The sequence below is a fragment of the Tachyglossus aculeatus genome, chromosome 5 (genome assembly GCF_015852505.1).
Source record: "Tachyglossus aculeatus isolate mTacAcu1 chromosome 5, mTacAcu1.pri, whole genome shotgun sequence".
Taxonomy (NCBI): Eukaryota; Metazoa; Chordata; class Mammalia; order Monotremata; family Tachyglossidae; genus Tachyglossus; species Tachyglossus aculeatus.
In genome coordinates, this window is record NC_052070.1 from 35158987 (window position 1) to 35184313 (window position 25327).

Sequence of the window (25327 nt, forward strand, 5' to 3'; positions counted from 1 at the left end):
GAGCTCTTGATAAATACCATTAAAAAAAAGAGAGAGGGACTGTGTCCAACCTGATGATTTTGTATTGATCCCAGCACTTAGTACAGTGCCTGCCACAAAGTAAGCTCTTGAGAAATATCATTAAAAAAGAGAGAGAGGGACTGTGTCCAACCTGATAACTTTGTATTGATCCCAGGACTTAGTACAGTGCCTGCCACCAAGTAAACTCTTGACAAATACCATTAAAAAAAGAGAGAGAGGGAGTGTCCAACCTGATTATTTTGTATTGATCCCAGCGCTTAGTACAGTGCCTGCCACCAAGTAAGCTCTTGACAAATACCATTAAAAAACGAGAGGGACTGTGTCCAACGTGATTACTTTGTATTGATCCCAGCGCTTAGTACAGTGCCTGCCACCAAGTAAGCTGTTGACAACTATCATTTAAAAAAAAAGGGAGAGAGGGACTGTGTCCAACCTGATTACCTTGTATTGATCCCAGCGCTTAGTACAGTGACTGCCACAAAGGAAGCTCTTGACAAATATCATTAAAAAAAAAAAGAGAGAGAGGGACTGTGTCCAACCTGATTATTTTGTATTGATCCCAGCGCTTAGTATAGTGCCTGCCACCAAGTAAGCTCTTGACAAATATCATTAAAAAAAAGAGAGAGGGACTGTGTCCAACCTGATTATTTTGTATTGATCCCAGTGCTTAGTACAGTGCCTGCCACCAAGTAAGCTCTTGACAAATATCATTAAAAAAAAGAGAGAGAGAGGGACTGTGTCCAACCTGATTATTTTGTATTGATCCCAGCGCTTAGTACAGTGCCTGCCACCAAGTAAGCTCTTGACAAATACCATTAAAAAACGAGAGGGACTGTGTCCAACGTGATTACTTTGTATTGATCCCAGCGCTTAGTACAGTGCCTGCCACCAAGTAAGCTGTTGACAACTATCATTTAAAAAAAAAGAGAGAGAGGGACTGTGTCCAACCTGATTACCTTGTATTGATCCCAGCGCTTAGTACAGTGACTGCCACAAAGGAAGCTCTTGACAAATATCATTAAAAAAAAAAAGAGAGAGAGGGACTGTGTCCAACCTGATTATTTTGTATTGATCCCAGCGCTTAGTATAGTGCCTGCCACCAAGTAAGCTCTTGACAAATATCATTAAAAAAAAGAGAGAGGGACTGTGTCCAACCTGATTATTTTGTATTGATCCCAGTGCTTAGTACAGTGCCTGCCACCAAGTAAGCTCTTGACAAATATCATTAAAAAAAAGAGAGAGAGAGGGACTGTGTCCAACCTGATTATTTTGTATTGATCCCAGCGCTTAGTACAGTGCCTGCCACCAAGTAAGCTCTTGACAAATACCATTAAAAAACGAGAGGGACTGTGTCCAACGTGATTACTTTGTATTGATCCCAGCACTTAGTACAGTGGCTGCCACAAAGTAAGCTCTTGACAATTATCATTAAAAAAAAGGGAGAGAGGGACTGTGTCCAACCTGATTATTTTGTATTGATCCCAGCACTTAGTACAGTGCCTGGCATATAATAAGTGCTTAACAAATGCCATGAAAAAAGATAAAAAAAAGTGTCGCAGGAAGAGACCTGGGGGTGGTCACAGTGGACCGCAAGTTGAATACACCCATTCTCCCTCCCTCTTAGTTTGTGATCCCCATGGGGGCCAGGGACAGGGTCCAACTTGGTTATCTCGTATTCAACTGTATTTATTGAGCGCCTACTGTGTGCAGAGCACCGTACTAAGCGCTTGATCTATCCCTGCGCTCAGTACAGTGCACGGCACCTAATAACCGCTCAACAAACACCACTATTTTGTGGCTGGCTTCCTTGTTTGGCCTTGTTAGGTTTCTGGGCTGGATTTCCTACAGACAATATAATATTCAGCCTAGACTCTATGGGTGCAGAGACAACGGATACTTGAAGCAGCGTGGCTGCCCCAAGTGGGACAACCTGCTCACCTTGTATCCCCCCGGGCGCTTAGGACAGTGCTTTGCACCATAGTAAGCGCTTAACAAATACTAGGTGAGAAGCAGCGTGGCTCAGTGGAAAGAGCCCGGGCTTTGGAGTCGGAGGTCATGGGTTCAAATCCCGGCTCCGCCACTTGCCAGCTGTGTGACTTTGGGCAAGTCACTTCACGGCTCTGGGCCTCAGTTACCTCATCTGGAAAATGGGGGTTAACTGTGAGCCCCCTCATAGGACAACCTGATCACCTTGTATCCCCCCAGCGCTTAGAACAGTGCTTTGCACGTAGTAAGCGCTTAATAAATGCCATTATCATTATTATTATTATTATAAAATAGAGAGCATTGTGGTCCAGTGCACCAGCCTGGGACTCAGAAGGTCCTGGGTTCTAATCCTGGCTCTGCCACTTGTCTGCTGCGTGACCTTGGACAAGTCACTTCACTTCTCTGGGCCTCAGTTACCTCATCTGTATAAGGGGAATTGAGTCTGTGAGCCCCATGGGGGACACAGATTGGGTCCAACCTGATTAGCTTGCTCCCCATCTCCCCCGCCCTACGTCCTTCCCCTCCCCACAGCACCTGCATATAGGTTTGTACAGATTTATCACTCTATTTATTTTACTTATACATATTTACTATTCTATTGATTTTGTTAATGATGTGCATCTAGTTTTATTTCTATTTATTTTGATGACACCTGTCCACATGCTTTGTTTTGTTGTCTGCCTCCCCCTTCTAGACTGTGAGCCCGTTGTTGGGTAGCGGCCGTCTCTGGATGTTGCCGACTTGGACTTTCCAAGCACTTAGTACAGTGCTCTGCACACAGTAAGCGCTCAATAAATACGATTGAATCAATGAATGAGTGAACAGTGTGTGGCACATAATAAGCGCTTAAAAAATACAATGGCTATTGCAGCCCTGAGGAGTGCTGAGGGGTAACTGGTAACAATGACTGCGTGATATATTTGTGAGGATAAACACCAAATACAGACACAAGTTTAAAATCAGAAGTAACTTTCTGGTCTGCAGATTGTTCTGAATTTAACACTAAATGTAGTTTTAAGCAATAAGGAAAGGGAATTCAAACAGCCTGGCTCAGACGATCCATTTGGCCTGGGTTCTAATCCCGGCTCCTCTACTTGTCAGCTGTGTGACCTCGGGCAAGTCATTTAACTTCTCTGTGCCTCTGTTTCCTCATCTGTAAAATGGGGGCTCAGTGCCCGTTCTCCCTCCTCCTTAGATTGTGAGCATGATGAGGAATAGAGACTCTGTCTAGCCTGATCAATAATAATAATAATAATGGCATTTATTAAGCGCTTACTATGTGCAAAGCACTGTTCTAAGTGCTGGGGAGGTTACAAGGTGATCAGGTTTTCCCACGAGGGGCTCACAGTCTTAATCCCCATTTTACAGATGAGGGAACTGAGGCCCAGAAAAGTTAAGTGACTTGCCCAAAGTCACACAGCTGACAAGTGGCGGAGGTGGAATTTGAATCCATGACCTCTGACTCCAAAGCCCAGGCTCTTTTCCACTGAGCCACGCTGCTTCTCTAATAATAACGGTATTTGTTAAGCGCTTACTATGTGCCAAGCACTGTTCTAAGCGCTAGGGTAGATACAAGATTATCAGGTTGGCCCCCGTGGGGTTTACAGTCTTAATCCCCATTTTACAGATGAGGTAGCTGAGGCCCAGAGAAGTGAAGCGACTTGCCCCAAGTCACCCAGCTGACAGGTGGCGGAGACGGGATTAGAACCCATGACCTCTGACTTCCAAGCCCGGATGCTTGCCATTAAGCCACGCTGCTTCTCTCAAGATTATCTTGAATCTACCCCAGTGCTTAGTACAGTGCTTGGCACCGAGTAAGCGGCATGGCTTAGTGGATAGAGTACAGGCCTCGGAGTCAGAAGGACCTGGGTTCTAATCCCGGCTCTGCCACTTGTCTGCTGCGGCAGTCTAATCTTCTAGACCGTGAGCCCATTGTTGGGTAGGGAATGTCTCTATTTGTTGCTGAATTGTACTTTCATTCATTCATTCATTCATTCAATCGTATTTATTGAGCGCTTACTGTGTGCAGAGCACTGGACTAAGCGCTTGGGAAGTACAAGTTGGCAACATAATAGAGACGGTCCCTGCCCAGCAGCGGGCTCACAGTCTAGAAGGGGGAGACAGACAACAAAATGAAACATATAAACCAAATAAAATAAATAGAATAAACATGTCCAAGTAAAATAAATAGAGTAATAAATAAATAAAAGGCTGGGACGAACCCTTAGTTAGAAGTGGAATCCCTGCTACAGTCCTAGAATCTGTAAACTGCCAGGGTCCCATGGGAGTAACTGAAATTAGGCGCCTCAAACAATAATATGACATTAGATAGAGCTTCCCTTCCTTCCCTCCATGCCAAATTTTCTGTGACTGATTTCATACGATTTCTCGCCGGTGTATAATCTGATGGTTAATTCCCATGAGCAAAAACTATTTTCATTTTCTCGCCCTAGCGGGACTGCTGGAGGGCTAATATCCGCAAACGGTAACCGTGTAAATCTCAAAATAAACCTTAACGGGGAGGCTAAGCTACAGAACAGGGGGGACTAAGAGCCCGGGCTTGGGAGTCAGAGGTCGTGGGTTCTAATCCCGGCTCCACCGCTTGTCAGCTGTGTGACTTTGGGCAAGTCACTTCACTTCTCTGGGCCTCAGTTCCCCATCTGTAAAATGGGAATGAAGACTGTGAGCCCCACGAGGGACAACCTGATCACCTTGTAACGTCCCCAGCCCTCAGAACGGTGCTTTGCACATAGTAAGGGCTTAAATAACGCCATCATTATTATTACTATTACTGTGCTCTGCACACGGTAAGCACTCAACAAATACGACTGAATGAATGAAGTACTTGGTAGCAGGCAAACTCCCTGCCGAACCCCTCGGCATTTTCGAATCTCTCCTCACAAAGCCTGCTGCTCAGGATGTGCTTCCGGACTAGACGAGGGACTAGGTATTTTATTATATTATATTATAATATTATATTATATTATATTATTATATTATATTATATTATATTATTATATTATATAGTTATGCCGTCTCCAGGAAGTATTATTTCTCACCTATCAGTTTCTTCCAGCCAGAGTCCCCTTCCTTTTTTTTGTCTCCTTTCTACGTTCCTTGTAAATACTCAATAAACACCATTCCTATATGCCAGGCGCTGTCTTAAGTGCTGGGGAAGATAAAAGCTACTTAGTTTGGACTCAGTCCCCATCCCATATGGGAGTCACAGTTTTCACCCCCATTTCACAGATGAGCTGACTTGAGCGCAGAGAAGTTGAGTGACTTGTCCAAGGTCCCACGCTGCTGCTTCTCTTCCTTTCCCCCTGCCTTCTAGACTGTGAGCCCACTGTTGGGTAGGGACCATCTCTATATGTTGCCAACTTGGACTTCCCAAGCGCTTAGTACAGTGCTCTGCACACAGTAAGCGCTCAATAAATACGATTGATTGATTGACTAGTAGGAAACTTTCCAAGCGCTTAAAGTGCTCAGTAAATATGATTGAATGAATGAATGAATGAATGCTGTGTGGTCTTGGGCAAGTCACTTCACTTCTCTGTGCCACAATTCCCTCACCTGTAAAATCGGGATTAAGACTTTGAGTCCCATGTGGAACATAGATTGTGTCCAACCTCTTTAGCTTGTATTCATTCATTCAACCGTATTTATTGAGCGTTTATGCTTGTATCTACCCCAGCGCTTAGTTCAGTGCCTGGCATATAGTAAGCGCTTAACAAATACCATAAAAAAAAACTTAACAAATATCACCCGTCAGCCCTGAGGACCTTTAATTAGTCAAGTGTTTGTCAGTCTCACCATTGGGCAGCTTTCTCCATTTCACAGCTGGGAAAACTAGAGGGTCAAAAAAATTAATTAATTAATAATGGTACTTGTGAAGCGGTTACTATGTGCCAAGCACTGTTCTAAGCGCTGGGGTAGAGTCATTCAATCGTATTTATTGAGCGCCTACTGCGTGCAGAGCACTGTACTAAGCGCTTGGGAGGTACAAGTTGGCAACTTATAGAGACGGTCCCTACCCAACAGCGGGCTCACAGTCTAGAAGGGGGAGACAGACAACAAAACAAAACATATGAACAAAATAAAATAAATAGAATAAATATGTACAAGTAAAATAAATAGAGTAATAAATACGTACAAACATATATACACATATACAGGTGCTGTGGGAAGGGGAAGGAGGTAAGGCGGGGGGGATGGGGGTAAGGAAGCAGATTGGATACAGTCCCTGTCCCCCGTGGGGCTCACATTCTTCATCCCCATTTTCCAGGTGAGGGAACTGAGGCCCAGAGAAGTGAAGTGACTGGCCCAAAGTCACACAGCAGACACGTGGCAGAGGCAGGATTAGAACCCAGTTCCTTCTGACTCCTGGGCCCGTGCTCTATCCAGTAATAATGAGCCCATTGTTGGGTAGGGACCATCTCTTCCCAAGCACTTAGTACAGTGCTCTGCACACAGTAAGCGCTCAATAAATGATTGAATGAATGATGATGTTATCTCTATATGTTGCCAACTTGTACTTCCCAAGAGCTTAGTACAGTGCTCTGCACACAGTAAGCGCTCAATAAATACGACTGAATGAATGAATGGTATTTGCTAAGCACTTACTATGTGCCAAGCACTGTTCTAAGCGCTGGGGTGGATACAAGGTAATCAGGTTCTCCCACGTGGGGCTCACAGTCTTAGTCCCCATTTTCCAGATGAGGTCACTGAGGCACAGAAGTGCTCACTAGGTGCCGGATTAATAGATTAATTTTTAATAATTAATATTATTAATACGAAGTGCTCACTAGGTGCCAGATTAATAGATTAATTTTTAATAATTAATATTATTAATACTAAGTGCTCACTAGGTGCCAGATACTGTACTAAGTGCTTGGGTGGATACAATCAATGGTATTTTTTGAGGGCTTACCCTGTGCAGAGCACTGTACTAAGCCCCTGGGAGAGTGGATGACAAAATAATTAGCAGACACATTCCCTGTCCGTACCGAGTTTACAGTCTAGGGGATGAGCTTACAGATTAGAAAAGTTTACAATCTTGAGGAGACAAGATACCAAGGTGGACACAGTCCATGTCCCCTGTGGGGCTTGTAGCCTCAGCCCTCAATCAATCAATCAATCAATCGTATTTATTGAGCGCTTACTGTGTGCAGAGCACTGGACTAAGCGCTTGGGAAGTACAAGTTGGCAACATCTAGAGATGGTCCCTACCCAACAGCGGGCTCACAGTCTAGAAGGGGGAGACAGAGAACAAAACCAAACATATTAACAAAATAAAATCAATAGAATAGATATGTACAAGTAAAATAAATAAATAGAGTAATAAATATGTACAAACATATATACATCTATACAGGTGCTGTGGGGAAGGGAAGGAGGTAAGATGGGGGGGGGATGGAGAGGGGGACCAGGGGGAGAGGAAGGAAGGGGCTCAATCTGGGAAGGCCCTCAGGTTACAGGTGGGGAAACTAAGGCGCAGAGAAGTGACTTTCCCAAGGTCTCACAGCAGAAACTGTAAACTCATTGTAGATAGGGAGTATTTCTGCTTATTGTTGTAGCGTACTCTCCCAAGCACTTAGTACAGTGCTCTGCACACAGTAAGCACAGAACACTGTACTAAGCTCTCAACAAATACGACTGACTAACTGAATGAATGAATGAAGTGGCAGAGCCAGGATTAGAACCCAGGTCCTCTGACTCCTAGGCTATCCTCATTCCACTAGGCCATGCTGCTTCTCATGTATTGTGCAGAGCACCGTACGAAGCAGTTGGGAGAGTACAGCGGCCCCCAGCAAGCTCCGGTCTAGAGGATCTTTCTCTTCCTTCCTAGTTCTTTTTCAAGAGGTGGTCTACAGGGGGTCAGAGAAGCAGCGCGGCTCAGTGGAAAGAGCCCTGGCTTGGGAGTCAGAGGTCATGGGTTCAAGTCCCGGCTCCGCCGCTTGTCAGCTGCGTGACTTTGGGCAAGTCACTTCACTTCTCCGGGCCTCAGTTCCCTCATTTGGAAAATGGGGATGAAGACCGTGAGCCCCCCGTGGGACAACCCGGTCACCTTGTATCCTCCCCAGCGCTTAGAACCGTGCGTTGCACATAGGAAGCACTTAACAAATGCCGTTATTATTATTATTATCCATCCAATCGTATTTATTGAGCGCTTACTGTGTGCAGAGCACTGCACTAAGCGCTTGGGAAGTACAAGTCGGCAACATATAGGGACGGTCCCTACCCAACAGCGGGCTCACGGTCTAGAAGGGGGAGACAGAGAACAAAACAAAACATGTCGACAGGTGTCAAATCGTCAGGACAAACTGAATTAAAGCGAAATGCACATCATTAACAAAATGAATAGAATAGTAAATAGGTACAGGTAAAATAAATAGACTAATAAATCTGTACAACTATATATACAGGTGCTGTGGGGAGGGGAAGGAGGTAGGGTTGGGGGAGAGGAAAAAGGCGGCTCAGTCTGGGAAGGCCTCCTGGAGGAGGTGAGCTCTCAGGAGGGCTTTGAAGGGAGGAAGAAAGCTAGTCTTGCTTCTGTAGTTGTCATTCATTCATTCATTCAATCGTATTTATTGAGCGCTTACTGTGTGTAGAGCACTGTACTAAGCGCTTGGGAAGTCCAAGTTGGCAACATCTAGAGACGGTCCCTACCCAACAGCGGGCTCACAGTCTAGAAGGGGGAGACAGACAACAAAACAAAACATGTGGACAGGTGTCAAGTTGTCAGAACAAACAGAAGTAAAGCTAGATGAACATCATTAACAAAATAAATATTCATTCATTCAATCGTATTTATTGAGCACTTACTGTGTGCTGAGCACTGTACTAAGCGCTTGGGAAGTACAATTTTGCAACATCTAGAGATGGTCCCTACCCAACAGAGGGCTCACAGTCTAGAAGGGGGAGATAGACAACAAAACAAAACATATAAACCAAATAAAACGAATAGAATAAACATGTACAAGTAAAATTGAGCACTTACTGTGTGCAGAGCACTGTACTAAGCGCTTGGGAAGTCCAAGTTGGCAACATATAGAGACGGTCCCTACTCAACAGTGGGCTCACAGTCTAGAAGGGGGAGACAGAGAACAAAACATATTAACAAATTAAAATAGAGTAAATATGTACAAATAAGATAGAGTAATCAATCAATCCATCAATCGTATTTAGTGAGCGCTTACTGTGTGCAGAGCACTGTACTAAGCACTTGGGAAGTCCAAGTTGGCAACATATAGAGACGGTCCCTACCCAACAGTGGGCTCACAGTCTAAAAGGGGGAGACAGAGAATAAATACGTACTTCCCAAGTATGCTTGTACTTCCCAAGTGTTTAGTAATAATAATAATAACGATGGTATTTGTTAAGCGCTTACTATGTGCAAAGCACTGTTCTAAGCGCTGGGGAGGTTACAAGGTGATCAGGTTGTCCCGTGCTCTGCACACAGTAAGCGCTCAATAAATACGATTGAATGAATGAATGAATTTGTTAAGCACTTACTATGTGCCAGGCACTCTACTGACAGTGCTCTGCACACAGTAAGCGCTCAATAAATACGATTGATTGATTGGATACAGGCAAATCGGGTTGGACACGGTCCCTGTCCCATGTGGGACTCCCAGTTTCAATCCCCATTTTATAGATGAGGAAACTGAGGCCCAGAGGAGTGAAGTGACTAGACACGCTCGGGTCTTGTCGGAGACCTGCAACGAAAAGGGCTGGGAGTCCAGTTCATAGCGCCGTGGGGGGCAACCATCTTGTCGGGGCTCGCTGCTGAAGAGAAACAGTGTGGCTCAGTGGTAAGAGCACGGACTTGGGAATCAGAGGACCTGGGTTCTGATCCTGGCTCTGTCCAGTCAGTCCAGTGCTCTGCACACATTAAGCGCTCAATAAATACGATTGAATGAATGAATGAGTGAACAAATACCATCATTATTATTATTATCCCCTTCATCCCCACGGGGTCAACAGCGACACGTCCCAGGGCCTGCAATTTCCCGTGCAGCCTCCTGCTTCACACTTCAATCAATCAATCAATCAATCAATCAATCAATCGTATTTATTGAGCGCTTACTGTGTGCAGAGCACTGGACTAAGCGCTTGGGAAGTACAAGTTATTATTGCTCCTTATTATTATTATTATACTTACTATTACTCCTGTTTATTAAGGGCCCACTCTGAGCACAGTACTGTACTAAATGCTCGCGTGGTTACATCGGCACCATGGGCTATTTTCGGCATCAAATGGCAAGAGAGGATCCCGAACAGCTTATACTTCCCAAGCGCTTAGTACAGTGCTCTGCACACAGTAAGCGCTTAATAAATACGATTGATTGATTGATTGATTGAACAGCGAAGTCCTAGAATGATGTCCGTCTCCCATCCTCGTAGCCACGTTCACTTACCTCAGCCCAGCCTTGCCGGGAGGGACAGGGGAGAATGGATGACAAGAGACTGTACCTGTATATATGTATATATGTTTGTACATATTTATTACTCTATTTATTTATTATACTTGTACATATCTATTCTATTTATTTTATTTTGTTAATATGTTTGGTTTTGTTGTCTGTCTCCCCCTTCTAGACTGTGAGCCCGTTGTTGGGTAGGGACCGTCTCTATAGGTTGCCAACCTGTACTTCCCAAGCGCTTAGTACAGTGCTGTGCACACAGTAAGTGCTCAATAAATACGATTGATTGATTGATTGATTCAACGGACAAGTGAATGACAGCATTTTGTCCAAGCACCAGCATGGCTTAGTGGACAGAGCATGGGCTTACGAGTCAGAAGGTTATGGGTTCTGCCGCATGTCTGCTCTGTGACCTTGGGCAAGACACCTCACTTCTCTGGGCCTCAGTTGCCCCTTCTGTAAACTGGGGATTAAGACTGGGAGCCCTATGTGGGACAGGGCCTGACTACCTCGAGACCTTCCCAGACTGAACCCCCTTTTTCCTCTCCTCCTCCCCATCCCTCCCGCCCTACCTCCTTCCCCTCCCCATAGCACCTGTATACAAGTTTGTACAGATTTATTACTCCTAATTGTACATATTTACTATTCTATTTATTTTGTTAATGCTGTGCATCTAGCTTTACTTCTTTTTATTCTGATTCATTCATTCAATCGTATTTATTGAGCGCTTACCGTGTGCAGAGCACTGGACTAAGCGCTTGGGAAGTCCAAGTTGGCAACATATAGAGACGGTCCCGACCCAACAGCGGGCTCACAGTCTAGAAGCGGGAGACAGACAACAAAACAAAACATATAAACCAAATAAAATAAATAGAATAAATATGTACAAATAAAATAGAGTAATGAATCCATACAAACATATATACATATATACAGGTGCTGTGGGGAGGGGAAGGAGGTAAGGCAGGGGGGAAGGGGAGGAGGGGGAGAGGAAGGAGGGGGCAAATAAGCGCTTAGTACAGTGCTCTGCACACAGTAAGTGCTCAATAAATACGATTGATTGAAATACGTAATACAACTTGAATGAAGTCCAGCCTTGGTCCATTTCAGGGCTACGGGGAATGCCGAAGTAAAGGAATTCATTCATTCATTCATTCAATGGCATTTATTGAGCGCTTACTGTGTGCGCAGCACTGTATTAAGCACTTGGGAAGTCCAATTTGGCAACATATAGATACGGTCCCTACCCTGACTTGACACCTGTCCACATGTTTTGTTTTGTTGTCGGTCTCCCCCTTCTAGACTGTGAGCCCGCTGTTGGGTACGGACCGTCTCTAGATGTTCATTCATTCATATATTCAATCATATTTATTGAGTGCTTACTGTGTGCAGAGCACTGTACTAAGCGCTTGGGAAGTACAAGTTTGCAACATAATAGAGACGGTCCCTACCCAACAGAGGGCTCACAGTCTAGAAGGGGGAGACAGACAACAAAACGAAACATATAAACCAAATAAAATAAATAGAATAAACACATACAAGTAAAATAAATAGAGTAATAAATAAATAAAAGGCTGGGACGAACCCTTAGTTAGAAGTGGAATCCCTGCTACAGTCCAAAATCTGTAAACTGCCAGGGTCCCATGGGACTAACTGAAATTAGCCAACTTGGACTTCCCAAGTGCTTAGTCCAGTGCCCTGCACACAGTAAGCGCTCAATAAATACGATTGAGTGAATGAATCAATCAATCAATCGTATTTATTGAGCGCTTACTGTGTGCAGAGCACTATACTAAGCGTTTGGGAAGTACAAGTTGGCAATATATAGAGACAGTCCCTACCCAACAGTGGGCTCACAGTCTTGACTGAATGAATAGGGTCGTGTGTGATGGGACTGTACCCCAGGGGGGTACGGGGGTGGGGGTGGGGACTCTCACTTTTTTTTAATGGCATTTATTAAGCACTTACTATGTGCAAAGCACTGTTCTAAGCGCTGGGGAGGTTACAAGGTGATCAGGTTGTCCCACGGGGGGCTCACAGTCTTCACCCCCATTTTACAGATGAGCTAACTGAGGCACAGAGAAGTGAAGTGACTTGCCCAAAGTCACACAGCTGGCAGTTGGCAGAGCCGGGATTTGAACCCATGACCTGTATATATGTATATATGTTTGTACATATTTGTTACTCTATTTATTTATTTATTTTACTTGTACAGATTTATTCTATCTATTTAATTTTGTTAGTATGTTTTGTTTTGTTGTCTGTCTCCCCCTTCTAGACTGTGAGCCCGCTGTTGGGTAGGGACTGTCTCTAGATGTTGCCAACTTGGACTTTCCAAGCGCTTAGTCCAGTGCTCTGCACACAGTAAGCGCTCAATAAATACGATTGATGATGATGATGATGATGATGATGACTCCAAAGCCCAGGCTCTATCCACTGAGCCATGCTGCTTCCCCTACACTTGCCACTCTCCGTACAATTGAGCCTGAAGCTTTGCCGCTTTGAAATCGGGGAAATGAAACTCCAATTTCCCCGGCAGATGAGACCCAAGAGACGGAAGCGGTGCAGGTTTTGACGGCGATCTTGGACGTCAGGGTGCGAGCCGCCAAGCAGCAGCCTTTGAAGACGGCCCACGTCCTGCACGCCCTGGCCATGCTCCATTACCTCATGGTGGATTTACCAAAGGCAAGCGTCTACAGAGATCTGGGGAGCAATTAAAACAGTTTCCTCTCTGCCACACGTGCTTTTCAATCAATCAATCGTATTTATTGAGCGCTTACTGTGTGCAGAGCACTGGACTAAGCGCTTGGGAAGTCCAAGTTGGCCAATTTCAGTTACTCCCGTGGGACCCTGGCAGTTTACAGATTCTAGGACTGTAGCAGGGATTCCACTTCTAACTAAGGGTTCGCCCCAGCCTTTTATTTATTTATTACTCTTTTACTTGTACGTGTTTATTCTATTTATTTTATTCGGTTTATATGTTTTGTTGTCTGTCTCCCCCTTCTAGACTGTGAGCCCTCTGTTGGGTAGGGACTGTCCCTATTATGTTGCCAACTTGGACTTCCCAAGCGCTTAGTCCAGTGCTCTGCGCACAGTAAGCGCTCAATCAATACGACTGACTGAATGAATATTTATTTTGTTAATGATGTTCGTCTAGCTTTACTGTCTCATTTTGCAAAATGCAACCCAGATCATTCATTCATTCATTCAGTCGTATTTATTGAGCGCTTACTGTGTGCAGAGCACTGGACTAAGCACTTGGGAAGTCCAAGTTGGCCAATTTCAGTTACTCCCATGGGACCCTGGCAGTTTACAGATTCTAGGACTGTAGCAGGGATTTCACTTCTAACTAAGGGTTCGTCCCAGCCTTTTATTTACTTATTACTCTATTTATTTTACTTGTACACGTTTATTTTATTTGGTTTATATGTTTTGTTTTGTTGTCTGTCTCCCCCTTCTAGACTGTGAGCCCTCTGTTGGGTAGGGACCGTCTCTATTATGTTGCCAACTTGGACTTCCCAAGCGCTTAGTCCAGTGCTCTGCGCACAGTAAGCGCTCAATCAATACGACTGACTGACGGAATGAATATTTATTTTGTTAATGATGTTCGTCTAGCTTTACTGTCTCATTTTGCAAAATGCAACCCAGATCATTCATTCATTCATTCAATCGCATTTATTGAGCGCTTACTGTGTGCAGAGCACTGTACTAAGCGCTTGGGAAGTACAAGTTGGCAACATAATAGAAACGGTCCCTACCCAACAGCGGGCTCACAGTCTAGAAGGGGGAGACAGACAACAAAACGAAACATATCAACCAAACAAAATAGAGTAAACACGTCCAAGTAAAATAAATAAATAAATAGAGTAATAAATAAATAAAAGGCTGGGACGAACCCTTAGTTAGAAGTGGAATCCCTGCTACAGTCTTAGAATCTGCAAACTGCCAGGGTCCCATGGGAGTAACTGAAATTAGGCACCTCAAACAATAACATGACATTAGATAGAGCTTCCCTTCCTTCCCTCCATGCCAAATTTTCTGTGACTGATTTCATACGATTTCTAGCCGGTGTATAATCTGATGGTTAATTCCCATGAGCAAAAACTATTTTCATTTTCTCGCCCTAGCGAGACTGCTGGAGAGCTAATATCCGCAAACGGTATAAATCTGAATCTGGATCTTTCTTTTTTTTAAAAAAAAAACCCAAAACAAGAGGCCTTCAAATCATTGAAAATGCTGCGGTGGCATTTGTGACATTTTAAACATTTGTTCCACATTTGATTTCAGGCTCAAGAATTTGCCACACAAGCCTCTCTTCTCACCGAACAGCTGGGCAATCAAGGGGAGTCGGAAACCATTCAGAAATTATTAAGGCTAATTAAATCCAAACAAGCCGTCACCGAAAAACCAAAACTGCTCTCTCGAGGTATTGCGAATGAAAGGTTGTCATAAAAGGATATCGAAGCAGTTCTCATGTTGGGCTCTGAGTATAATATTTGTATAGAAGATTTAAGTTTGTGATTCATTTTGCTAATTCAAGTTCTATATAGCTCCAATGTAACCATATGTTTATTAGCTCTACCTTGCCAATAAAGAAAGGCTGATTTTTGGTCAAGAACTGGAGGTGAAATCCAGTGACGTCCATCAGTTTTCTTGAAGATCATTCTTTCTTGGAATTGTAAAGCCCTCTTTCTGTTTTGGACGGAGTCCTTCTTATATAAACTATTAGCTCCCCGTATGAGAAGTGGCGTGGCTCAGTGGAAAAAGCCCGGGCTTTGGAGTCAGAGGTCACGGGTTCAAATCCCGCCTCCGCCAATTGTCAGCTGTGTGACCTTGGGCGAGTTACTTAACTTCTCTGGGCCTCAGTTCCCTCATCTGTAAAATGGGGGTTAAGACTGTGAGCCCCCCGTGGGACAACCTGACCACCTTGTAACCTCCCCAGCGCTTAGAACAGTGCTTTGCACATGGTAAGCGCTTAATAAATAATAATAATAATAATCATGATGGCATTTGTTAAGCGCTTACTATGTTCAAAGCACTGTTCTAAGTGCTGGGGGGGTACAAGGTGATCAGGTTGTCCCGCATGGGGCTCACAGTTATCATCCCCATTTTACAGATGGGGTAACTGAGGATCCGAGAAGTTAAGTGACTTGCCCAAGGTCACACAGCAGATACGTGGTGGAGGCAGGATTCAAACCCATGACCTCTGACTCGAAAGCCCGTGCTCTTTCCACTGAGCCACGCTGCTTCTCTAATAAATGCCATCATTATTATTATTATGTGGGACAGGGACTGTGTCCAACCTGATTAACTTGTATCTGCTCCTACAGCAGTGCTTGGCACATAATAGGTGCTTAACAAGTACAGTCCCAGCACTTAGTACAATGCCTGGCACATAATAAGTGCTTAACAAATGCCACAAAAAAAGATTTAAAAAGTGTTGCAGGAAGAGACCTGGGGTTGGTCACAGTGGACCCCAAGTTGAATACACCCATTCTCCCTCCCTCTTAGTTTGTGACCCCCATGGGGGGCAGGGACAGGGTCCAACTTGGTTATCTCGTATTCAATCGTATTTATTTATTTATTTATTTATTTATTTTTTATTTCTTCAATCCGCCACACTATCTCTCTTCCTCCCTTCAAGGCCCTACTGAGAGCTCACCTCCTCCAGGAGGCCTTCCCAGACTGAGCCCCTTCCTTCCTCTCCCCCTCGTCCCCCTCTCCATCCCCCCCATCTTACCTCCTTCCCTTCCCCACAGCACCTGTATACATGTACATATGTTTGTACATATTTTTTTACTCTATTTATTTGTACATATCTATTCTATTTATTTTATTTTGTTGGTATGTTTGGTTTTGTTCTCTGTCTCCCCCTTTTAGACTGTGAGCCCACTGTTGGGTAGGGACTGTCTCTATATGTTGCCAATTTGTACTTCCCAAGCGCTTAGTACAGTGCTCTGCACATAGTAAGCGCTCAATAAATACGATTGATGATGATGATGATGATGATTTATTGAGCGCCTACTGTGTGCAGAGCACCGTACTAAGCGCTTTATCTATCCCTGCGCTCAGTACAGTGGGTGGGACTGTCTCTATGTGTTGCCGACTTGTATTTCCCAAGCGCTTAGTACAGTGCTCTGCACACAGTAAGCGCTCAATAAATACAATTGATTGATTGATTGATTAATAACCGCTTAACAAGCACCACTATTTTGTGGCTGACTTCCTTGTTTGACCTTGTTAGGTTTCTGGGCTGGATTTCCTACTGACAATATAATATTCAGCATAGACTCTATGGGTGCAGAGACAACGGATACTTATAATGGTGCATTTACAAGGGATACTTGAAGCAGCGTGGCTCACCAGAAAGAGCCCGGGCTTTGGAGTCAGAGGTCCTGGGTTCGAATCCAGCTCCACCACATGTCTGCTGTGTGACTTGGACAAGTCACTTCACTTCTCTGAGCCTCAGTTCCCTCATCTGTAAAATGGGGATTGACTGTGAGCCCCCCCGTGGGACAACCTGATCACCCTGTATCCCCCCAGCGCTTAGAACAGTGCTTTGCACATAGTAAGCGCTTAATAAATAAGCACAGAAGATTTTTGTACTCTTTCCAAAAGAAATTTTAAAAGAAACACCCCCTTCCCTGACAACCAAATGCACAAATGTTTTTTTTTCATAAAATGCCCACCTGTCAGAGTAGTTGCAGATATATTCCTGCATTTGTTTCGGTGAGGAAGAGGAGATTGTAGCCTGGGTTTAGGAAGACTGTGACTTCCGAGGCTATTTTCACTCAGTACATTTTTTGCTTTCACTAAGGCCCAAGTTGTCCTCCACGGAAACTGCCAGCTCCCCCTTCATCATCATCAATCGTATTTATTGAGCGCTTACTGTGTGCAGAGCACTGTACTAAGCGCTTGGGAAGTACAAATTGGCAACATATAGAGACAGTCCCTGCCCAACAGTGGGCTCACAGTCTAAAAGACTTCTTTTTCCCCCTTCTTTTTCCAGTGTGTGGTTGTCTTATCCTTTTGATCAGTGGCTTTCCTTTTCATTCCTATCAAAGACCTCTGTGTGTTTTAGTTATGTCTTCAAGTCGTCTTCAAATTTTACTCAATATTACAATAATAATATTGTAATATTAATATTACAAATATTATTCAAATAGTCTTCAAGGTCTTCAAATATTACTCTATTTTACTTGTATATATTTATTCTATTTATTTTATTTTGTTAATATGTTTGGTTTTGTTCGCTGTCTCCCCCTTCTAGACTGTGAGCCCACTGTTGGGTAGGGACCGTCTCTATATGTTGCCAATTTGTACTTCCCAAGCGCTTAGTACAGTGCTCTGCACACAGTAAGCGCTCAATAAATACGATTGAAGAAGGAGAATAAATGCCATCATTATTATAATAATAATTATTAATTCCTTTATCTCTAATACGGAGATTAAGACTGTGAGCCCCTTGTGGGATGGGGACCAGCCTGATTAGCTTTTATCTACCCCCAAGCTAATACAGTGCCTCGCACATAGTAAGCGCTTAACAAATACCATTTTTAAAAAAAGTCTAACAGCCAGGCAGCATTGTCAGCTGCAACTGAACGGGGACATTCTGGCCACTTTGGATGCAGAACTTTTATCCAAGGAGGGCTAAAAGGAAGAGATCCGTTAATCTTTCCGCCTGCCTTGATGAGGGACTGCATGATATAGAATCTGTTGGAAAACGAATCCCTCCGGAAGGCAGCGGGGCTAAAAAAATTAGGACACCGGAATGTCAGCAGAGCATGAAGGAGTAGGTATTCAATCAATCAATCCATCAATCAATCGTATTTATTGAGCGCTTACTGTGTGCAGAGCGCTTGGGAAGTCCAAGTTGGCAACATATAGAGGCGGTCCCTACCCAACAGTGGGCTCACAGGCTAGAAGGGGGAGACAGAGAACAAAACCAAACATATTAACAAAATAAAATAGAATAGATATGTACAAGTAAAATAAATAAGTTTTTAGGAAGTTATTTAGTTATAAATAAATAAGGTATTTTAAAAAATCAGCAGAAGGCTAGTCTTTCTGGCCTAGGTGCTGACTCTCTCTCCGCTCCATCATCCTCATTGTCACATGTTTGGTTTTGTCGTCCGTCTCCCCCTTCTAGACTGTGAGCCCGTTGTTGGGTAGGGACCGCCTCTATATGTTGCCGACTTGGACTTCCCAAGCGCTCAGTACAGTGCTCTGCTCACAGTAAGTGCTCAATAAATATGATTGAATGAATGAATGAATCATCAATGGCATTTATTGAGTGCTTGCTACGTGCAGGGCCTTCATTCATTCCATCGGAGTTATTGAGCGCTTACTGTGAGGAGAACACTGTACTAAACACTTGGGAGAGTACAATATAACAATAAACAGACGCATTCCCTGCCCACAATGAGATTACAGTAGCGAGCACTACACTAAGTGCTTGGAGGAGTCCACTACAACCGAGTTGGCAGAGGTGTTCCCTGCCGACGACGAGTTTACAACCTCGAGCGGGGACACGGACATTGATCTCCAGTGGCTACCAATCAACCTACACATCAGGCAAAAACTCCTCACTCTTGGCTTCAAGGCTGTCCATCACCTCTCCCCACAGCACCCGTATATATGTTTGTACAGATTTATTACTCTATTTTACTTGTACCTATTTATTCTATTTATCTTATTTTGTTAACAATAATAATAATAATAATAATGGCATTTGTTAAGCGCTTACTATGTGCAAAGCATTGTTCTAAGCGCTGGGGGGATACAAAGTGATCAGGTTGTCCCACGCGGGGCTCACAGTCATCATCCCCATTTTACAGATGAGGGAACTGAGGCACAGAGAAGTGAAGTGACTGGCCCAAAGTCACACAGCTGACAATTGGCAGAGCCGGGATTTGAACCTGTGACCTCTGACTCCAAAGCCCGTGCCCTTTTCACTGAGCCACACTGCTTCTCGTAATAATAATAATGATGGCATTTGTTAAGCGCTTACTATGTGCAAAGCACGGTTCTAAGCCCTGGGGGGATATAATGGGATCAAGTTGTCCCATGTGGGACTCACAGTCTTAATCCTCATTTTACAGATGAGGTAACTGAGGCTCAGAGAAGTGAAGTGACTTGCCCAAGGTCACACAGCAGACATGTGGTGGAGCCGGGATTCGAACCCATGACCTCTGACTCCAAAGCCCGGCCTCTTTCCACTGTTTCGTTTTGTTGCCTGTCTCCCCCTTCTAGACCGTGAGCCCGCTGATGGGTAGGGACCGTCCCTAGATGTTGCCAACTTCCCAAGCGCTTAGTACAGCGTTCTGCACACAGTAAGCGCTCAATAAATACGATTGAATGAATGAATAATATACATAAGTAATTTAGAATATGCAATTTAAAGTTATGTACAGAAGTGCTGTGGGGTTGACGGTGGGGCAAATATCAAATAAAGGTATTCCAAATATCCAAATATTTGATATTCCAAATATCAAATAAAGGAGATCCAAGGGCTTTTTTTTTTTTTAGACTGTGAGCCCACTGTTGGGTAGGGACTGTTGCCAACTTGTACTTCCCAAGCACTTAGTACAGTGCTCTGCACACAGTAAGCGCTCAATAAATATGATTGATGATGATGATGATGAAGAAGACACAGAAGGGAGAAGGAGCCGGGGAAAAGAGGGATTACTGAGGGACGGCCTCTTGGAGGAGAAGTGGCCATGTCCATCAAACCCTGGACTTGGCAATGGTCATGTTCTCTTTTAGGTTACACTGCCCTTTCTGATGAGCCAACATCTCTTCTGAGCGTTTTTATAGTCATTCCTTCATTCAGTCGTATTTATTGCGCACTTACTGAGTGCAGAGCACTGTACTGAGCGCTTGGAAAGTGCAATCCGGCAAGAGACAGTCCGTACCCAACAACGGGCTCCTAGTCTGGTGGGTGGTTGCGTGAAGAACTGGTTGAGCGGAGACCCAGTTAAGAAGCCCACCGAGACCTCGGCTTCTGGGAATTTTCAGCCCTGAAAATTTTGCGGTTGCCGTTCGAACTGTGAAGATTCGACTCTGGTTTCTTATTCGCTGAATTCAATCGGAATTCCTGTCATTATAATAATAATAATAATTATTATTATTGACTATTTATTTTGAATATTGAATATTGAATATTTATTTATCAATCATTATTGAACCCATGACCTCTGACTAATAATAATATTATTATTATTATTATAATGATGGTGTTTGTTAAGCGCTTACTACGTGCACTGTTCTAAGCGCTGGGGAGGTCACAAGGCGATCAGGTTGTCCCACGGGGGGCTCACCGTCTTCATCCCCATTTGACAGGTGAGGGAACTGAGGCACAGGGAAGTGACTTGCCCAAAGTCACCCAGCTGACAAGTGGCGGAGCCGGGATTTGAACCCACGCCCTCTGACTCCAAAGCCCGGGCTCTTTCCGTTGAGCCACGCTGCTTCTCCTATCATTGGAGAAAACCTGGGGTCTCAGACCTTCCATAGCTCTTTCGTGTCACGTCAGTCTTTTCACAAAACGCCAGGTGGATTAGAGCAATTATCCTGTTGCATGGAACTGTAACGTGAGCTTTTCTAAAGCAAGAAGTCATTCAATTAGCGGTATTTATTGAACGCTTACTGCGTGCAAAGCACTGCACTAAGTGCTCGGGAGGGTACGGTACAACGGAGTTGGTAGATATATTCCCAAACTAGCTCTCTTCCTTTCATTCAATCGTATTTATTGAGCGCTTCCTCCCTTCAAAGCCCTACTGAGAGCTCACCTCCTCCAGGAGGCCTTCCCACACTGAGCCCCCTCCTTCCTCATCTCCATCCCCCCTCACCTCCTTCCCCTCCCCACAGCACCTATATATATGTTTGTACGTATTTATTGCTCTACTTTATTTATTTTACCTGTACATACTTATTCTATTTATTTTATTTTGTTAATATGTTTTGTTCTCTGTCCCCCCCTTCTAGGCTGTGAGCCCACTGTTGGGTAGGGACCGTCTCTATATGTTGCCAACCTGTACTTTCCAAGCGCTTAGTACAGTGCTCTGCACACAGTAAGCGCTCAATAAATACGATTGAATGAATGAATTCCCCGTCCACAAGGCACTTACAATCTAGAGGGGAAGACGGGCATTAAAATCAAATTTTTAACCTGATAATGAGTTAAATAAAAGTTTCATCGATCGGTGCAGTATTTTAGTCATTGAGGAAGGAAAGCGCCTATGCCTGTTCATGTCTCAGGGAACTGAGCTTTTATACTCTTGAAGACGCCAGTCTTCACTCCCCATAACCCATGTTTAAGAGAGCTCTGCTTAATAATAATAATAATAATGGTGGTATTTGTTAAGCACTTACTATGTGCAAAGCACTGTTCTAAGTGCTGGGGGGGCTACAAGGTGATCAGGTTGTCCCACTTGGGGCTCACAGTCTTAATCCCCATTTTACAGATGAGGGAACTGAGGCACAGAGAAGTTAAGTGGCTTGCCCAAGGTCACACAGCTAAGTGGCAGAGCTGGGATCCACAGGGTGCACAGACGTGGATAAAAAGGGTGTCGGTTCATTTTGGGGGGCAATCAATCGTATTTATTGAGCGCTTACTGTGTGCAGAGCACTGTACTAAGCGCTTGGGAAGTCCAAGTTGGCAACATAGAGAGACGGTCCCTACCCAACAGTGGGCTCACAGTCTAAAAGGCAGGGGGAAAGGAAGAGAAGCAGCAGCGTGGGACCTTGGACAAGTCACTTAACTTCTCTGCGCTCAAGTCAGCTCATCTGTAAAATGGGGGTGAAAACTGTGAATCCCATATGGGACGGGGACTGAGTCCAAACTGAGTAGCTTTTATCTTCCCCGGCGCTTAAGACGGCGCCTGGCATATAGGAATGGTGTTTATCGAGTATTTACAAGGAACGTAGAAAGGAGACAAAAAAAAAAAAGGAAGGGGACTCTGGCAGGAAGAAACTGATAGGTGAGAAATAATGCTTCCTGGAGACGGCATAATAATATAATATAATATATAATAATATCTAGTCCCTAATCTAGTCCAGAAGCACATCCTGAGCAGCAGGCTTTGTGAGGAGAGGTTCAAAAATGCCGAGGGGTTCGGCAGGGCGCTTGCCTGCTACCAAGTACTTCATTCATTCAGTCGTATTTGTTGAGTGCTTACCGTGTGCAGAGCACTGTAATAATAATAATGATAATGATGGCATTATTTAAGCACTTACTATGTGCAAAGCACCGTTCTAAGCGCTGAGGAGGTTACAAGGTGATCAGGTTGTCCCTCGTGGGGCTCACAGTCTTCATCCCCATTTTACAGATGGGGAACCAAGGCCCAGAGAAGTGACTTGCCCAGTCACACAGCTGACAAGTGGCGGAGCAGGGATTAGAACCCACGACCTCTGACTCCCAAGCCCGGGCTCTTAACAGCGTGGCTCAGTGGAAAGAGCCCGGGCTTTGGAGTCAGAGGTCAAGGGTTCAAATCCCGGCTCCGCCACTTGTCAGCTGGGTGACTTTGGGCAAGTCACTTCACTTCTCTGGGCCTCAGTTCCCTCATATTAAGCCTGTAAGCACCACATGGGACAACCTGATCACCTTGTATCCCCCCAGCGCTTAGAACAGCGCTGTGCACACAGTAAGCGCTTAACAAAAACCAATTATTACTATTATTATTATTAACACTGAGCCACACTGCTTCCCTACAGGCTCTGCCATTCTGTACAGCTGGACCTCTACCATCTGGTGGCCATTTCCTTTTGTGAATATTTATGCGCACAAAACGTACAGACACACATATATATATAATAATAATAATTGTGGTATTTGTTAAGCACTTGCCAAGCACTCTATTGAGCACTGGGCAAAATACAAGATCATCAGGCCTCACGTGGGACTCGTGGTCTAAGTAGGAGGGAGCACAAGAATCGAATTGAATTGAACGCCTACTGCGTGCAAAGCACTGCACTAAGCACAGTGCAGTACATATTTATTACTCTATCTATTTATTTTACTTGTACATATCTATTCTATTTATTTTATTTTGTTAGTACGTTTGGTTTTGTTCTCTGTCCCCCCCTTTTAGACTGTGAGCCCGCTGTTGCGTAGGGACTATCTCTATATGCTGCCAACTTCCCAAGTGCTTAGTACAGTGCTCTGCACACAGTAAGCGCTCAATAAATACGATTGATGAATTCCCGTTCTGCCGACGAGGGAACGGAGGCACAGAGAAGTGAAGCGACTTGCCCCACGTCGCGGAGCAGGGAAGTGGCAGCCCGGGCTTTTTCCACCAGACCAACTGGCACTGCTGGTTTTGTTTAGAAGACAAACGATACCGGTTGTTATTTTTATTCAGTTTATGCAGGTGAAAACTAGTAAGGGGTGGGGGGATAATGACAGACGACCCCCTCCTAAAGAGTGCACAGGTACAGACTGATGTCCCCTGCCCCATATACAATCAGCAGCACCGAGAATTGGAATTTAAAAGTTGGCATGCACAGGGATGGTGAGGAGTTTCCCTTGGCCGGTCCCGTTTCTCTTCATCTTTACGTGAGCAAGCTAAAGGAGGTCCCGTCTACGAGGCTAATCCACGCGAAGCACCGCGGACCGCTCTGAAACGTTGGCAACAAAAACCAAACCAAAGATTCTGCTCCATTATCGCTAGATTTAATAAAAAGGAACGAAAGCAGCACAGTTCTTGGTAAAAGACCTCCTCTTCGACATTGAAGTTCCAGTTATCACAGAAGCCAAGCACGTAGTACGGTACTCTGCACACGGTAAATGCTCAATACATATCACTGATCGATTGATAAGCCCTTTAACCTAAGGGCATTTTGGGGTCTGATTAGAACACATCAGTTGGACTCTATTTCTTCCTTCATCTTGAGGAGTGAAGCCAAAACCGTTTCCCAAACCTACAGGCTTGAATACAGAGCAATAAATCCCGGCTCCATAACATTGCTCTGTAAGATCAAAGAGAAATTTCCCTCGAAGTTAAAGCACTTTCTGCAGCTTTCAAAACCGAGGAAACACGCTGCTGTTTCCAAAGTGGGTTGGCTCGTTTTTTTTTCCCTTACGGTATTTGTTAAGCACTTACTACGTGCCAGACGCTGTTCTAAGCACTGGGGCAGGTACAAGCTAACCAGGTTGTACACAGTCCGCGTCCCACTTGGGGCTCGCAGGCTTAACCCCCATTTTACAGATGAGGTAACTGAGGCACGGAGAAGTGGAGCGACTTGCCCAAAGTCACGCAGCGGACAAGTGGCGGAGCTGGGATTTGAACCGCGATTCTTCCAGCTCCCGGGCCCACGCGCTATCCACCAGGCCATGCTGCTTTTCAAGTGTTAACACGGTGATTGCATATGTAGAATCGTGGAAGATACATCGCTCTTCCCATCGTAGGAAACAGAGGATGCTGCTTCCCTGGAAACCCGACGTTATTCATTGCTTTATCGCCATAAAAGAAAAGTACTCTGTAAACAAAAAGACTAGCTTATTAAAGTGACTAATCCTATATAAGAATAATTCAGAGATGTCCCTGTATACGAACGGTATCACTTTGGCTGCAAATAGCTTTTGAAAGTAAAACCGTTGCATGCGCTTCGCCGTGTTCTGCACCGCGGCCCACCTTCTTTGCCGGTTGTCATTCATTCGATCGTATTTATTGAGCGCTTACTGTGTGCAAAGCGCTGTACTAGGCGCCTGGGAGAGTACAATGTAACAATAAAGAGGCACATTCCCTGTCCAGTGTTGTACTCACTGCCCCGGCAGAAACCCAGCTGACGGGGACCAGAGAGGGTGAGATGTGCTGTGGAAACCCCCAGCCCTAATTATCAATTCCTCCGGGCATTCATTTGTATTTATTGAGCACTTACTGTGTGCAAAGCACTGT

General features: G+C 44.5%; 1 protein-coding gene across 2 annotated transcripts in view; it reads left to right on the top strand.

Annotated features, from left to right (window-relative positions):
- ZMYND12 (zinc finger MYND-type containing 12) overlaps positions 1-15051 on the top strand; it is a 60220-nt gene extending 45169 nt beyond the window's left edge. Inside the window, exons 7-8 of one of the 2 annotated variants that reach the window (XM_038747015.1) lie at positions 12973-13118; positions 14721-15051. In XM_038747015.1, the coding sequence (XP_038602943.1) occupies positions 12973-13118; positions 14721-14885 (311 nt within the window). In that variant the 3' untranslated portion in view covers positions 14886-15051. The remainder of the gene's footprint in view (positions 1-12972; positions 13119-14720) is intronic. The other variant, XM_038747016.1, reaches the window with a different exon arrangement.
- The last annotated feature ends 10276 nt before the right edge of the window (positions 15052-25327 follow it).